Source organism: Carassius auratus, unplaced genomic scaffold (genome assembly GCF_003368295.1).
Source record: "Carassius auratus strain Wakin unplaced genomic scaffold, ASM336829v1 scaf_tig00031797, whole genome shotgun sequence".
In the NCBI taxonomy this organism is placed as follows: Eukaryota; Metazoa; Chordata; class Actinopteri; order Cypriniformes; family Cyprinidae; genus Carassius; species Carassius auratus.
The window spans coordinates 10,001-27,617 of record NW_020525949.1 but is presented as its reverse complement, the minus strand read 5'-3'; the positions used below and the strand labels follow the sequence as shown (position 1 = coordinate 27,617).

Sequence of the window (17,617 nt, the reverse complement as noted above, 5' to 3'; positions counted from 1 at the left end):
GTTAAAATTATACTATTTTTTCAGCATAGGGCAGTTTAAAAAATAACGAAATTACAGAGTAATAAATTTAATCACAATATGTGACTCTTACCAAACAGGACATAAACCCACAGTGCAAATTGTGAGATTTAAATAGAACATTTAAAATAAAATGCCGAATCAACTTGGTTTCACCTGCTCAGGATCATTTTTAGTTGATGAATGAAATAAGTTCTCGAGAAGATTAAAAACCACAATAACATGTTCCACTAAGATTTGATAATCATAAAGTGTTCAGATGTGTTTTGAACACTAACTATATTGTGTGCTAAAAAAAAATGATGGTTCAAAAAAAAAAAAAAAAAAAAAAAAGATTGCCTACAGAGAACCTCTTGCGATGGAAATAATATTAAAAACGTCAGAGGAAAACCTATAGTGGTGAATAAAGTATTATTATATATTTTTCCAAGTCATCTCTATGGCTGGCAAAAGTGCCCAATTTACCTGCTTTCACTTTAATTGAATAATTTTGCGAGCAAATGCTAGTTTTCTCAAGCAAACGGAAAAACACTAATATAATTTTCCTTCCATCTCACATTTGTATACATCGCCATGTCCCATTGGGGGGCTGCTTAGGATGGTCTATCCTTTCTGTCCTCAGCTTGTCAAGACATTTCCATCGTCCTGCTGAGGGAATGAGTGCCTGCATCAGTTTGTTTTTTCCCCTTGTCCTGCCAGAACGAGTCCAGAGAGAAGTAGTAGATGAGCGGATCCAGACAGCAGTTGACACTCGCCAGGCACACGAGCGCTGGTATATGCTTTCCGTTGTTCTCGTTGTACAGCAAGAGTCGTAAAGTAAACGGCAGGAAAAATATCATAAACACCAACATGTTGATGACAAAAATCAGTATGACGTTCATTTTGTTGTTCACCTTGGCCGCGTCAGCGCTGGGACGCTTCCTCAGTGTGATTATGACCACGACCGTGGAGACGATATTGACCAGCAGGAGTATTAATAAAAATATCGATTGTGAGAGCGCGAATATTGAGTCTTTTCCTTGCGTTTTAACCTCGAAGCACGATGCCCTGGAACACTGTTTCAGGGAACCGTAAAGTTTCATAATCTCGGGGATGCAAAGGATGGAGATGAGGATCCACACGACCGCGCAGCACTTCAGCGCGCACGCGGAGGTTCTCAGAGAGCGGGAGCGCAGAGGGAAGACCAGGGCGACCATCCGGTCCACGCTGATTAAAGTGATGAAGATAGAGCTCGTCCTGATGTTCACGCGAAACAAAACGATGGCAGCGGTGCATGTTGCCGCTCCAAACGGCCACTTGAGCGTTGCGTAAAAGTAGACGCGCAGCGGGAGGGAGAGCGCGAGGAGCAGGTCGGACACGGCGAGGTTCACCATGAGCACGGCGCACGGGGACCGGAACCCGTGACTGCGCAGCAGGATCCACAGGGACAACGTGTTGAGCGGTAGACCCACGACAAGAACCAGTCCATACACCACGGCCGACGCCACTTGCCGGTCCGGATCCACAGGACTGCACGGGTCAGTCAAGTTCCCAGACATATTCATGTTTCAGAGGAGAACCGCTGATTATGAAATCAGAAAGCTTGGGTCGAAGTTGGCCGATTGACCTCTGGGCAGATTTTAAAGTGGTTTTGAGGGAACCCGGCGAGTAATGAAAAACTCAAGCGGAAGGATGTAGATTAAGGTGAGGGGGTTCTCCGCCTCTTCAGCGGATCTTGTTCCGTTTCTCACAGTAGAAAGATTTTTTGAATGTCAAATTTGATGGACTACAAAAACGTCCACTTTCAGTGACCAGGAAAATTGCACGGTTCTCTGACCTCATTTTGACCTTTTGGGACATGCTGTCACACTATGGCGTGTGATTTGTCACGTGGGAACCTGACAAAACATTAAACAGATAGCCTATTTATATGCTTAAAGAAAAATTGTAACAGTAAAAGAATAATGCACGAGCGATATAAGGTGACATTTTGGACAACAAATATTTCAAATAAAACAATTAATATAGTGGTTAATAAAATGTAGATTTATATGAAGTCTACAAATGCATCTATAGTATTTGTGGTGAATTATTTTTAAATAAAGAGTGTCATAACTGTAGTGCATGTAGTTTTTAATTTTTATAGTTTTTAATAACTGTAAAAAATGTTTTGTTCAAGGCAGTACAGCAAATGCCTTTTGATGTACTTACATGTTTTATTTATTTTGTATTTATGTTACAGTAATGTAAAATAATGTTTATTTTGCATCACAGCAAAGAAACTTGGGGGTAAAAGTAGACAACTTAAAAGGATACTCCACCCCAAAATGAAAGTTTTGTCATTAATCGCTTACCCCCATGTTGTTCCAAACCCGTAAAAGCGTTGTTTGTCTCTGGAACACAATTTAAGATATTTTGGATGAAAACCGGGAGGCTTGTGACTGTCCCATAGACTGTAAGTTACACTGTCAAAGTCCAGAAAAGTATGAAAGACATTGTCAGAATAGTCCATCTGACATCAGTGGTTCAACCGTAACTTTATGAAGTGACGAAAATACTTTTTGTATGCGAAGGAAACAAAAATAACGACTTCTTTCCACAATTAGTCTACTCTGTGTTTCTCTGCATCACCGTAGCGTCATTTTGGAAAATATTACATCAGTAATGTCAAAGATGACATATACTGAGTGTGTACTTTAGATCCACTTGCTCATCTATATAAGCATGTCTATGTATCTTCTGTACTGCTCAATATCAAACCATTTAAGACAACAAATATTGTGAAGAAATATTAGGGGTTTATAAACTATTTGGGTTAATATATAAAATTCTAACAGATGTGACAATGTGCCCCCAAGTTGATATTTAAGTAGAACAAACTTTCAATGCATGGCAGTGTGGTTATATTGTATTCATAAAACTACTGCTGGGGAAAACATTTTGGGCTGAGAGTGTTACTGAGGGCACTTTTGACATTTATATGCCTGAACACGTTACCAAAACTGAAAATCTGTATCCTCGTGATTTAAATTTTACAGGTTGATTTCATGTAGCAGCACTGGCAATCATCTTGAGAAAGCTGAACTGAATATGCCTCAAATGGTGCACACATGTTTTAATAGTCTTATTTATTGCAATAAATAACATGAATATCACACAGACACAGGGAGATGGAGACAACAGTGCATCAGAAGTATCTGCGAGTGTGTTGTGAGGAACCTCGAAAACTGTGGCTGAAGATAAAATACTCTTATAATAGATAATAAGAGTCAAGCTAACCTTTTATCAAATTTCAAAACAACATTACTGCAGCATTATATTTTAAATTCTAAAACACATGGAAATATATCTTAAGCAGAGCAACATTTATCTGTTGCAGAAACGAAATAGTTTCACAAAAGGTCAACATTTAATGTCAACATTTGACAAAGTTGAAATAGAGCACACTGTCACTCTTTCCTGTTATAAAACAAGACCCTCCCTGTCAACTGCATTTAACCTTTACTCTCTCTCATAACACATTTCACACACAGATGCATCTGCTTCAGAACAACAACCTTTGACATCAACTTCAACTTTATTCTATGGTTAAAGTTAGTCATTCTTTTAACATGAGCACTTTCACTGAACTCCTGTTGATTGACAGGCTTTACCACAATCAAATGTGAAATTGGAAGTGCGTCCTCTGCTGGTGAGAAGAGGAACACTGGTGTTGGAACCAAGCAAATCATGAAAACATTGTCATTCCTAACACCAAAAACAGGCTTCAAAATATTCTATTTGATTAAATCAGGTAAAAAATCTACAATTATGAGGAATTTTTTTTTCTTTCTGGTGTTATTTTTATAATTAAGCTAATTTTACCACTCAGTTACCACTGCTTGCAATGCATCAGTCTTTTCTTAATTATTCTTAAATGATGATTCTCTTCACACTAATACAATTTTTATTCATTTGTATGACTGTAGAAATTAAATTAGATTATTTTTTTTATAAATTAAAGGCAGTAAAATATCAATATAAATAACTTGATTATTTTTCTCTTCTATTATTCTTTTCTATAATAATTATTTATTATTCTATTCTATTTTTTGCTAGTAATTTTAATGTTACAATAACGAGAAAGAGATTTTATTTTGGATTACAGTAATGAGGACAGTTACATATTTGGTGCGAATCTGACCTGGACACTCCCCAACCGAATTTTCTTTTTTTTACGTGATTTAATAAAAATAAAATATAAAAATACACAATAAAAATACCTCTGTATTTTGTTACAACACTTCCAGCACATTAACAGTTTTTGTGGTTTCACATTTATAAAAATCAGTTTAAAAGCTCCAGTGTATACTAGTTACTGCAATTTTAATTGGGACCCAAAAATTCTCATACGTTAAATCATGTAAACACACATCCCGTGTTTCCCATCCACCTGCATACTCATCTACTTGAGCATGACTCACTGTCTTCTGTCCTCCTTTGCTATGTTCCTTCAGGATTAATCCTCCTAGCATTCTGTCTCTGTTAGTTTTGGTGTGGATCTTTATGTAAAACCAGTGTCCACACATATTTCCATAGTTTTAGTGGCTTTGGACATAACAGTATGCATTTCTCCAAACGTTATACTCTTTGAACTTCGAATTCGTGTATCTCTGATGCGTATAGCCATTCTCCTCTCACGCTTTGCGGATTCCAGGTTCTCTTTGAGGATGAAATAGTAACATGCGCCATCTGCTAAGATGTTCACGTTGCTAATACATATGGCTATGTGAATAAAGTAGCGTAGATGATTGATGGTTTCTGTTTTCCACATGTCTGTCTTTGCATGGAAGTATATGGGCGCCGCTATGTGGTAAGGAATGAAGCATGTGAGGAAGACCACCAGATTGCTGAGAACGATCTTCATGCTCTTGTTGTTGCGCAGTTTTGAATCTCCAGGGTTGCGCTTTCTCAGATTGTGCAGGATTTGCACCACGCGCACTGAACAGAACACCATCACCACAGCGCTGCAGCAAAACACTGTCTCCATAGTCGCCAGAATCCAACTTTTGGTCCAAGTTTGGTTGGAGAAGTCCTGGAAGCAGGAAAAATTTTTGTCATCTTGTTCAACATCGTGAAGTGTGAAGATGGGGAAGCTGCATGCAAAGATCAGTATCCACAAGGCTAGGCACACGATCATTGCCTTGCGTGGAGATCGCAGACGGCGTGCAGCGAATGGAAACTGTAGAGCGACGAATCGGTCGACTGCGATGCACACACTCAGCATGATGCTGCCATAGATGTTGACATAGAGCAGGCTCTCCAGCAGCGAGCAGAAAGTCTTGCCTAGGGTCCAGGCCCTCTTGTATGCATGTATTTTAAAGGGCAGGGACAGAATCAGCATGCCGTCGTTGATGATCAGGTTGCAGAGGTAAACCGTGGATTCACTCCACTGTCGAACGCAGAAGACCAACTGCCACAGAGCGGCCAGGATCAGAGGGAAACCCAAAACCAGGATGGGTATATATACACAGCTCTGGACCCAACACACCCAATCACAGCTGTCTGTCCTGGAAAGAGAAAGAAAGAAAGAGGTGAATTTGAAGAAATACTTAATAAAAGTGCTGTATGTCATATTTAAAGCATGAGCATGATGAGAGGGGGAAAAAACACTGTAGAAACTTTGGTACATTATTAAAGAGCAGGTCATATGATATTTTAAAGTGTCCTAATATTGTGCTAGAATCCCCTACAAAGTTTTAAATACATCTAAGGACAGAAAACATTGTAATTTTCTCAGAATAAATATTTAATATTAGAATCATTTTTCAATGATTTCGAAACGATTCGTTCGAAGTAGTTCTGAGCTTAAGGTCTGTAAACTCCTCCCTTCCAAAAGAAGCCTGGCCAAGTCGACAATCCGTGTAAGGAAAAAATGTCCATTAGCATAATTACGTTTTTTTTGCTCCGGGGGGTAACTTGTAAAAACTGATGCAGGTGGGTTACAAAAATGGCATCGATGCAGTCGCTTAACCGGAAGTTCAATTGCAAGCACGACTCGATCAGGATGTTTCTCAGTGGTAAGTTTAAACTTCCTATGTGGTACTTCAGATGATGTGACAGCAGTTTTATTGCAGTCATTGTTACTTATTTGAGGTGCATATGTGGGAACTGTTATAATGCCCAGTGAGGATGAAAAAACAGCATCTTCTTGACATGATACTGTATAAACACACTAACTAGCTGAAGTGTTTGTGGGCAGGTCAGAGTGTTCGTGTTTCACGGTTCGCAGTCAAAATCTTTATCAAGGACTTTTTTGATTAACAACTTTGCAGACTGTTTACATTGAAGGATAGCTATGTTACAAATTGCAAAAAATATATATTTTTTTCGAAAACCCATATGACCTGCTCTTTAATAAGTGCAAACCATCAAATGTTACCTTAGGGAGCTATTTCAACTTCTATTTGAGCTTTTGATATATAAGAGGTCATCATACCAAAATAATATCCTGTAAGTTTCAGACCTGAAATTGTGGTTCATTAATGTCTACACCGACCCCAACCCTAAACCTACCCTTACAGTAATGCAGATACATTAGATATGGTTGTTCAGCATGAAAAAAAGATGCAACATTGATGCACGTATGCGCAGTAAACCCTGGTAGGAAAATCTGAAGTTACAGCTCACATGAGTAAAACATTGAGTGTTGGTTTGCTTCATTTCCTCACGGACTACTTTGTACACAAGAAACAGGTAGACGCTGGGTTTGCAGAGAGACTGAGATTAACTCTTTCCCTGCCAAACACAGGATTTTCCATTCTCGCTATTATACACTTGGGGGCACTATTATGCATCTACTGAATGGATCTGGAATGTGCCTATAAAAACACTCACCAGGAAGATGCAGAAACAGCGATCTTGTAGTCATTTATAAAAAAAAAAAAAAAACATATGCAATCACGTTACAGAGTGAAATGCCAGGAAGGCGAAGGACCGAACAAGCTCTAGGCATGTTGATGGATGTGATCTACTCACAGCATCTTTACTTTGATCATACTACTGAATATGATCCAGATGTAGTATTTGAGAAAAACTTGATTTTCTCTGCTTTTTGCTCAAAATGTTGCTTTTTTATTTTTATTTTTTTTTTTATAAAACTTACCTACATTCAAGTGTTGATAAAAAAGTTCCTCCAGTGAGAGAGAGATTCATGAAAATAAAAATAAAAATATAATATATATATATATCAGAGGCTGTTTTTTAGTCTTTATTTCCAAAGTGGACACCACAAGCAGCTATTGACAGGAAATAGAACTAATATGTTTTGTAATGCGTTACTTCCAACACTGTTGAGGACCTCAGATTAACGTCCCATCACTACACTGGGGCTTTAGGACCAAGCAGAAACCTCCCACTGTCTCATGAAGCCAACAAGGAAGCGACTTTCTGTTCTGCCTACTTGAAGCTTCAAAAACACTCTTCAGGAACTACAGGTGAGATCACAGACACTACGTCCAAGTTTTTTTTTAAGTCTATAGTTAGGACCCACACAGACCACAGGGTGAGCACACACTGCTGGCTTCACTAACACCTCTTCCAGCCTCAACCTAGTTTTCCCACGAGGTCTCCCATCCAGGTACTGACCAGCTCAACCCTGCTGCAGGGTGATATGGCTGCTGGGCATATTTGTATGCATAGTTTATTATGCATAACTGTTATCCAGTGTTATCAGTGGGTGTTTATTTCCAAGTCTTCAATGTGACATGCCCATAAAAACTGAGCATTTCTTGAGCTGGCCTCAAAACCAGGGTAGAAAATAACCTGTTACTTACTGATTTTGATGTTATTGAATGTATGACCAATGATTCATTGCTCGTAACAAAATTTTGTGAGATCGCAATGAACAAAGTGACAGCTTTTTTATTTAAAGAAGGCAAGCTTTTTACACTGCCGCTGCCAATCTATAAATGGGAGAATATACAAAGGTGTTATAACTATAATATAAATTTGGCTTGTGGTGTGGCATGTTTTTTTTAACTACAATATTCAGTGTAGTCTCTCAGAGACCTACAAATCATATTTACATTAATACAAATGCACATATGCACTAAAAATGAATCCAACATCAACACCTCCTGTCTAAATATGTGCAAGAATTGTATATTGCATAATATATATATATGACTGTATAGCAGATAAGCAGACCTTATGAATTAATTATAGACCCACATTGTACTCATTATAAACTCACATTTTACAGTTAGCATTATAATGGCTTTCATGAACAAAGGTGGCTGTGGGATGATCTTTTATGTTTCAGAATATGGAAACATCTTTTTGTTTGACTTCTATAAATGCTGAAACACGGAAATACGAGTGTCTGTCTTAAATATTTAGATATGTGGAAGGAATCAAGTATCAAGTCAGAAACCAGTTTTTTGTTTGACATAAAGAACAACGTATACACTATGTACACTAGTGACATCATGGTTCTAGTTTACTCAGGTTTGCCGAAACTGTTGTCACTGTCCTGACCAACTTCTCAGGATCGTCTACCCACACTATGCTTGAGGTTTGTCTAGCTTCATGTTGAAAGCACATCCTGCTTGATGATATGTGCTGCCTCATATTTAACACATTTTTCAGTTTTGTGTGTGTGTGTTTGTGTGTGCCTTACTTATGTGTCAAAGCAATTTTAAATAGGTTTCCTTTTCAGAACTTCCCTGAATAATCATTTTTGAATATTTACATTAAATTTTATGATAACCTGTGTAATATATTTGAATACAGAGATAACGATAACATGCAATCATAATGGCACAGAGGAACAATATCATTGGAATCATTTTAAAAATTGTTGATGAAAAATTATTGTTGATGACTAATAAAAACAGTGACAGCCAATCAGATTCCACCCCTCTTTAAAAAGCTTGAGCATTTAAAGGGATAGTTCACCAAAAAAAGACAATTCATCCATGTTTAACCCTCAAAGCATCCTAGGTGTGTGTGATTTTCTTCTTTCAGACCAATCCAATCAGAGTTATATAAAATGTTGCTAGAGGGGGCCTTTATTAACCCCCTGGAGCCATGTGAGGGACGTTTCATTACAGATGTGTGCATTTTATTTCACGTCCTCAGAACTGTTGACAACAAACACCCATTTACCCCCATTGAAAGGATTGGAAGAGCGAGGATAATTTTTTAATGTAACTCTGATTTGATTCGTCTGAAAAAAGAAAGTCACATACACATAGGATGCTTCAAAACTTTCATTTTTGGGAGAACTGACCCTTTAAAGTGGCAGAGGACACAAGCAGCACATGCTTATAATACACAGAACTTTATAGTTTTTGGTGTAGAAGTTATTTATCTTTAGTGTTATAATTCTTATTGTGAAATGTCTTTACGTTCTGAATACCAACCCTTGTAGAGCTTAGACTTTTATCATATATGTCATCTAAAACAAACAATAGGCAATATGAAAATAAATAACAGCTGACTGGAGCTGAACACATCCGTGTATCATTAACAATATTACTTTAGCACAGAGAAACATGTATGCTACCTAAAATTCTATTTATAAATGAGTCAAATTGATAAGATATTTTATATAAGTATCAAGAGGGTGGCTTTTCCGTGCTATAATGAGGTCAAATGTACCCCTAGATTAAATCTGTGTGGCCAGACCTGAGATCAAATGCAAGTCGCTGGAAATTCTCTGATGATTTCATGGGTGAAGGTGGCAATTGGAAATGTGGTCGCCCAGGGGCTTTTTTCTTTGCTTTTGTCTTTTTCATTTTAAAATGTTAACATTTTAATTGCTGCCTAATTTGTTTTATAAAATGCTGGGTTAAATACAACCCAGTGCTGGGTGATATATGGAGAAACCCTGCAACTAGTTTCGACCCAGCATTTGGGTTATGTGGTTTAAACTAAGCATTCTGGGAAATAACCTAGCGCTGGGTCAAAATGACCCAATTGCAGGGTTTGTCCATAATGTATGTATTTGTATTTAACCCAGCATTTTTTAGAGTTCACTTTGAATGTCTGTAGTTATGAAGAAATTCTTAACTTGGAAATCAAGAAGTAGAAATGACAGTACTTAGGAGAATCTACAACATTTTCAGTTAATATTTTATGAACTGAATTCAATTTAACTGAACACATCTGTAGTCCACATATCTACAACGATACATCTAGTTATTAACTTTAATAAATAAAACAAAAGACCCATGTCCGAAAGTCTGAAGTCTAGATCGTAACTGTAGATATCGCTGTATCTTTGTCGGAAGCTGTGGTTGTGTTGAACAGACGCGGATTACTCACATTGTGTGCTGGAGTTCATTCCCACAGCCGGTGGATGATTATTCCCCACTGTCCTTATCCACACTTTAAGGTGAGTTGTAGGTCCTCACGGGATGTGTAGTGAAAAATGTCGCTGAAGCATCGCGTGCCGTCTGATCTGTTGAGCGGTTGGGTTCTCTTTCTTCTGTTTCCGCTGCAGACAAGCTTAACTCTGCAATCAGACAGAAACTATTGAGGGTTTTCTAACCGACACTATCACGCGCACAAGAGTACGCCTCTACAGCACGCGCGGTGCGCTCGATCACACGAGAAGCCAAATAATTACACTTTAAGCTGCAGACGCATTGTGTGACTGATTATGAGACATCTTGTTACACTATGGGTTAGAAGACTTCTTAATAGACAGGCTTTTAGCAACAATTAAACAATACAAATTATGAAACTCGTAACAGTTAAAAGTATCAAACTTTGAGCAACAAATATGATAAATAAACTTCTTTAGTGTGGGTTTTACTGTGTTGACTTGCTTAGCCGTCATACAGGTATAGAAAACATGGATAGACAATGACCACTATATATTATGTAAATGTGGCCGCTACAACAATCGCTATGAGTGTAAAATCTCGAAATATGTGTGTGTGTGTGTCTGTTTTTATTGCATAACCAGAACCGTAACATAGGGTACATTAACAATAGCGTCAAAGGAACAAACAGAAGAAAATAAATAATTTCCACAAGTGAAGGATTTTAACAAAATTCTAGACATCCTTTTTGCTTTTTATTTCTAAGGTCTTTCAATGCAATGTATAATAATAGTTCCCTTTTATATAATATTTGTTTGTGTATATGGTATTTCCCATACACAATTATTAAATTAATCACCAATTTCCAAATTCTTATTTTTATACAACAAAATATATATTTACCAAAGAAAGAGTCTTTAGTTTTATACATTGAAATATTAGATATTCAGTATCAGTCTAAAAATTTTTGGTTAATATACAATCATAAAATATTTTTTTTTATGAATTCTTCCTCTAAGTTCCTCTAAAAAACGCCTAGAGAACATACAAAATAACGTTGCCACAATGTTTGAATGTTTCCTTTTATAAAACATAAAACAAATGAATGCTTTAAATGTTCATAAAACATTCAGAAATAATGTTTTATAGCTTGATGAAACATTAGCACAATTTTCTGAGAACATCTTTGTCGTTAGATGGATGAAGACAGAGTGTGTGAAATGGCATTGGCTTTAAAAGCCAAATAACCATTCAGACTTCCGTTTCTTCAGCATTATTCATGTACAGTAGTGGCCTACAGTAGGGCCTGCAAAGGGAAGAACCAAACCTCACCACTAGATGACGACAAACCTCAAGTTCCTCTGTTAATAACTCTTAAAACCACCACAATTCTGAAGAAAACAGCCAATGTTGGGTTTAAGTTGTTCTCCCAGGCTCACTAAGCTGCTCTTCATCTGGTTTTACACGAATAATTAAATTGAAATGCCATTGTAACCTCTGATGCCACTTTGCTTAATAAAAGTATTTTATCATACCGATAATTAAAATTCGTATTTATTTGCATATTTTATGTTTAAAAAATATAGCAATTTTTGAAGCTATACATGAGCAACAACACTAATAATATTTGTTGACACATAGTTAATGACTACATATTAAAGGTAAAACTGTTATCGCGTGGAACTTGATCTCACTGTTAATAATCATTTAGACAAGGCTGGGCTCTTTTTCATGTAGCATATAGAACTGCGGCACACCTGTTCTTCACAGGTGAAGTTATGAGTTCGAGGTGTGCCCTTCACATTGACGCAGCGCTCTTTTCACTGGCATTACATAACATCAGGAATCCAAGGCTTCAATGAATCCACATTCCATCCCAAAACTCAATATTGACAGCAGGGTTGGTTTATACACCTCTGAATACTCCGACATACACACATTCACCTAGCTGTATACATGGGGATATAACAGATTTAGAATATAAGGCAAAATACAAACACAAATACAAGTCTTATTGCTATACGAAAAGTTCAAAATTGGTTTTGTCAGATTTACTTAACTTACATTATCCAGCAATCCTGACTCCAAAGAATGGTTCGATTAGACGCACACAAACAGACATCCCATAATCCTTATTTCTCTCTCAGGTATGCCTGCTCTATCTCTTTGTAATGTAATGCTGATCCTTGGCTTGACTAGGTAACGGTAAGAGGCGTTTCTCTCTTTTCTGTGAAAGAGATTTTGAGATTGCCTGACTCAGGTTTGCCTAATTTACGTCTGCTCTTGATGCATGTTGCTCCATCAGCATGTGCCTGAAGTTTGTGCTTCAATGGAAATTTTAGGATTACATTTCTGTAAATGTTTGTGGTTACATGCACATTGTGATCTGTGTGTGTGTCCATGCTTTTGTGTGCTTGTCAGTGTGTGTTAATCAGCAGGAGCACAATGGGATTAGACAGAGAGCTTTTGGCCAAGCAGGAGAGAGAGAACATTTTGACCATGAGTAGTCATCTGACTGTAGAGAACAGGGTGTTACGAAGAATGTGTTGTTATTTTTGACTGAAATTAAACTATTAAAAATCAATTAAATGAACTGAAATAAAGCTGAAATAAAATCAAATATAAATATTGAATGAAAGCTAGAATGAAAATCAGAAATGTTACCTTTAACTACATTTTTAAATAATAATAATATTTTAAATAATATATATATTTTTTAAATATTAATAATATTAACCGATAACTGACTAAAACTGAAATAATAAAAACTACAAGTTAGAGGTACAATAATAAAAAACACAGGTTAATTTAGGCTAAAATATTTGGGGGTTTACAATATATATATATATATATATATATATATATGCATACATACATACGTATTTTTGTTTTTAAAGTTTTTAATTAAAAGAAACATTGTTCTTGTTGTAAGCATTATTGGTCAGATTTATGCATAATAATGAAAATTAAAATATATGAAATAAAAATAGTAAATATTATTTTAAAAAGTCTAAATCTATTGTTCTATATTGTTCTAAAATGTTTATTATTATTATTATTATTATTATTATTATTTTAACTATAAATTAAGACTTTTTTATGAATTAAGATTTTGTTACAGTACATAAACATGGAAAAAGAAAAATGGTGTAGAAACCGTTTTAACCAAATCTCCCAAACAAAGAATCAGCAAGTAGCACATTGAACTCTACATGAATCTTTAAAGGAGAAAATATTGAAAAAGCATTTTCTTATAAAACATATAAACATAGTATTTTTGCGTAATACATAATCCAGTAATCATTGCTTTACAACTCAGAATGCTCTTTTTTGACCATGCATCCTTTGACAGAGCTTCTTTCAAAGTGTGGGAGTAGTTACATTAATGTTGTTTGGTGAGACATCATGGGTGAGGTGTGAACGTCATATTAACAAAGTGAAACTCAAAATACAAGATCTGCTGTGTTAGATGGCTGACTCTACCTGTTTGGTACACACGCAGGGCTAGAAGTTATGTGCTCAGGGGAGAACAGGGTAAGGCAAGCGAAACAGAGGAGGAAAAGAGGGCGGGAGACATGGGGAGGCTGGGCCGGCGAGAATGAATGAGAGGGAGGGGGGAGAACTTTGACACTAAGGGCCAGAGGACAGGTTTGCCAAACAAGAGAGGATTCAGAGAGAGAAAGACAGACTTTAGACTTCTGAACTAGTCGCTAAAAACACGCCTGCCCCTCAGACAGAGGGAAAAAAAGAGGCGAAAGAAGAATGAGAGAGTTGTTTATCTAGAAAGGGCGCATAACTTCACTGTGACTGTGGTGGGATTGTGTGTTTGGGAGCCCGAACTTTTGGATTCAGTCTGGATGGGAGTTCCTTCTGTGCTTGTCAGATGGGGATTATTCCATGAACGGCTGGATCTTGTTACTGATAGCTGATGGCGATGACAGCCCTGTTCCGAATGTGGGGTAATAAACCTCAAGTGGTCCAGACCAAACCTCAGGCGCCAGTGCCCCGTCTGCCCAGCGAGGATGACGAGGATGACGATGAGACGTTGCCCAGCAGACCTCCGATACGGAGGAATTCACGGTTTTACCGTTCAATGAGAAAGAAAAAGCTGACGTCGACTTCAGAACAACAAGAAAGTGAGAATTCTACATAATATTATATGATATAATATAATATAATATAATATAATATAATATAATATAATATAATATAATATAATATAATATAATATAATATAATATAATATAACATAATTTGAAATCTAGAAAACCTCACATATACTGTTAAAAATTTGATAAAAATGCCAAAAGCAAAAAAAAAGAAATTTAACTGAAATATATCAAATTATATATATCAAAGGAGTAACATCTGTCATTTTAAAATCAGTGAAGCTTTTATAATTGCTTGACTAATAACTCTGAATATGATCCTGAAACTGATATGTTTGCTGTATTTGCGTTACCTAGCAAAAGTAATCGGTCTAAACATCTGACCAGAGTGAACTATTGTTTCCTGTATGGTTTGTATAGAGTAGCTAAACAAAATGAACCCTCTTCATTTCACTTGTATGACCTGTACTGTGTAACACTCTTTATTGGCATCTATAAAGGCTGAATGGAGAACCTTTAACATCCACTGACCTTTGAATTCCACAAAAGGTGGAGTGGAAAAAGGTTCTTTGGATTATTCAAATGTTCTTCTCACTAAAATTGTTTAAATGGATAATTCATTGACTTGCAGTGTGTTTTTTTCCTGTATCCTATTGAATTCAATGAGGACCAGCCACTGAAAATGATCTATCCCTTTAAGAACCATTTACAGAAAGGTCCTTTGGGGAACCAAAGATGGTTCTTCTAATCTATGGCATTGCCGTGAAAACCCCTTTATTTTTAAGAGTGAAGATGAAACCAACATCAAACACTAAAGCAGTTTTCAACAAGTATTAAACCTTAAGTACTGCTTCTTTAAGAAGTTTATGCATACTTAGAATTTTTTAAATGGGATTCTTTTGATTGTGATGCCTCTGATGAGTGACAGCAGTAATAGATCTGCCTGTCAAACAAGTCCTGAAAAATAAAAACATTTCGTGTATTTAAATGGCTTGTACAAAATTATGACTTGGCAAACCAGTACAAGTCATAGAAATTTTCTGAGGGAGAGAATGAAAGTGCATGCTTTTGCCCTGCGGTAAATTGCAAAGCAACCGAAACTCAAGAAACGGGTTTAATAGTTCACTGTTTGTTTTTAATTGTTCTGAGAATTACATGTGCAGACCATTTTGAATCATAGAACGACACAGTTTCCTTAGTTGTGGCTCTGTTCTTGAGATTAAGCTTAAAGATGACAAGAATAATAATGAATGACAAATATGTCAGTGTATTAGGTATTGCTTCAATCAAAGACCTTTGCTTTTGTGTGATGGTTTCTCTCCACATCAATAGGTTTCAGTATAATGTCCAAGAGGAGAAAGCTATCTGTTAGCATTTCTGTTTTACTCAATGGTGGTTGCTCTTCTAGCACACAAAGGCCTAAAAGTACACAACATCAGAAGTGACTGTCTTTGCTTCTTGTGTATGAGTTTTTGAGACATTTTTTGAACCCATTACTTGAGCCGTACATTACTCTAGACAGCAAACAGAGAAAACCACAAGTCAATTTCACCTCTTCTAAGAGATCTTGCCACTGCCAGCATTGATTTATGTTTCAAAAAATGTTATTTCATCAGAATGTGTGTGTGCTTTTGAAGAGCTGTGAATTGAGGTTTTTGCCCACATGTTGTATTTATGGAATCTGCCAGCAAAACAACACAGCAATTGGTATTTTAGTATTTTGATCTCCAGTAAACATCCTTGGTTTCAGCAGCCGCTAACAAATTAAACCAAACACTGTGTGAAATTCTTGGCATGAGTTCCTACTTACAGTGTATCAGCATCTCTTTCATTTGATGTGCCACTGTTAATCATTGTATTATTCACAGTGCCTCACCTGTTTTTCCAGAGAAAGCTGTTTTAAGTGGCTGGTCAAAAGACTTCTGGATTTGCACATTTGCTTAAAGCCATTATCAAACCCACCTACCTTCTTTTGTCAAAGAAGATGAAACTGGATTTTTAATTAGGCTGTCTGAAGAAAATGTCAGTGCAAGATGCTTTACCATGATGCTATTATTATCTTAAATTGCTTTGTAGTCATCATTATTTTAACAGCCCTTTAAAAAGGTGGATTTGCAGTGTGAATTGTTTTTCATTTTGTGATAAAAAGGACAAACCTTTTAGTGTTCTGCTCATAGAAAGTTTAGAGATGAAAGGTTCTGAAAGCTCATCATACCATATTAACATTAATGAAAGAAATAATATACAGTTTTTCAGTGAATAAGATTCAGTAACCCCTCTCAGAGTGTTCATTTAAAGGGATACTTCACCCAAAAATCATTCATTCAATCACTTCATTTCTCACCCTCATGTCATTCGAAACCCGGATAACCTTTGTTCATCTTCGGAACACAAAAATAAAATAAGTTTGATGAAATCCGAGAGCTTTTTGACCCTGCATTGACAGCAATGAAATTACCACATTCAAAGCCCAGAAAACTAGTAAGGACATCATTAAAATAGTCCATGTGATATAAGTGGTTCAAATGCAAATTTTTGAACGTGGCAGTTTCCTTGCCGTCTATGCAGGTTCAGAAAGCTCTCTGTTTTAATGAAAAATATCTACATTTGTGTTCTGAACATAAATTAAAGTCTTACAGGTTTGGAACAACTTAAGGTTGGGTAATTAATGACAGAATTTTCATTTTTAGGTGTAATTATCCCTTTAAGGATTTATTAAACCAGCAAGTCTTGAGTAAGCGATTCATTAAAAGATCCGGCTCGTAGGAGTCACTCGTGATTGTGCCATCTACTCAATCAGGGTATCCGATTCACAAACAAATGATAAAAAAAAACAAAAAACAAAAAACAACAACAACTACAACTAAGTTCAAGAGTTCATACATTCACACATTCATAAATGTGTGTGAATCTGACTACATTAGTTGCATGGTATTTCTTTTTCTGATTCACAATTTGTTTGTTGCAATGTTTTTGATGAACCAAAAAGATCCGGCTGCATAAGAGTCACTCATGGTTGCGCAATGTGTTTTAGATGCACTAAATTAACCAGTTCATAAGAGTTCATACTCACAAGTCTGACTACATTAGCTGTGGGTGTGTTTTTGATCATTTTTATTCATGATTCGGACCCTGATTGTGCAATGTTTTTGATGATCCAAAAAAAACAGACTCGTGTGATTTTCTGTATGAAATGTACTA

The 17,617-nt window shown here is 36.4% G+C and overlaps 2 protein-coding genes and 1 pseudogene across 2 annotated transcripts; 1 reads left to right on the top strand and 2 right to left on the bottom strand.

Moving 5' to 3' along the window:
• Nucleotides 1–340: 340 nt before the first annotated feature.
• Nucleotides 341–1,689, bottom strand: LOC113080609 (lysophosphatidic acid receptor 5-like). Its single transcript, XM_026252767.1, has one exon. It carries the CDS (start codon nt 1,560–1,562, stop codon nt 645–647), a length of 918 nt encoding a protein of 305 aa, XP_026108552.1. The 5' UTR covers nt 1,563–1,689; the 3' UTR covers nt 341–644.
• Nucleotides 1,690–4,434: 2,745 nt separating this feature from the next.
• LOC113080612 (lysophosphatidic acid receptor 6-like) lies at nt 4,435–10,363 on the bottom strand. Its single transcript, XM_026252770.1, has 2 exons — nt 10,306–10,363; nt 4,435–5,541 (listed from the first exon to the last, which is right to left on the bottom strand). Exons 1-2 carry the CDS (start codon nt 10,322–10,324, stop codon nt 4,541–4,543), a joined length of 1,020 nt encoding a protein of 339 aa, XP_026108555.1. The 5' UTR covers nt 10,325–10,363; the 3' UTR covers nt 4,435–4,540.
• A 3,593-nt stretch (nt 10,364–13,956) lies between these two features.
• Nucleotides 13,957–17,617, top strand: part of LOC113080608 (ephexin-1-like) — a 12,232-nt pseudogene continuing 8,571 nt past the window's right edge.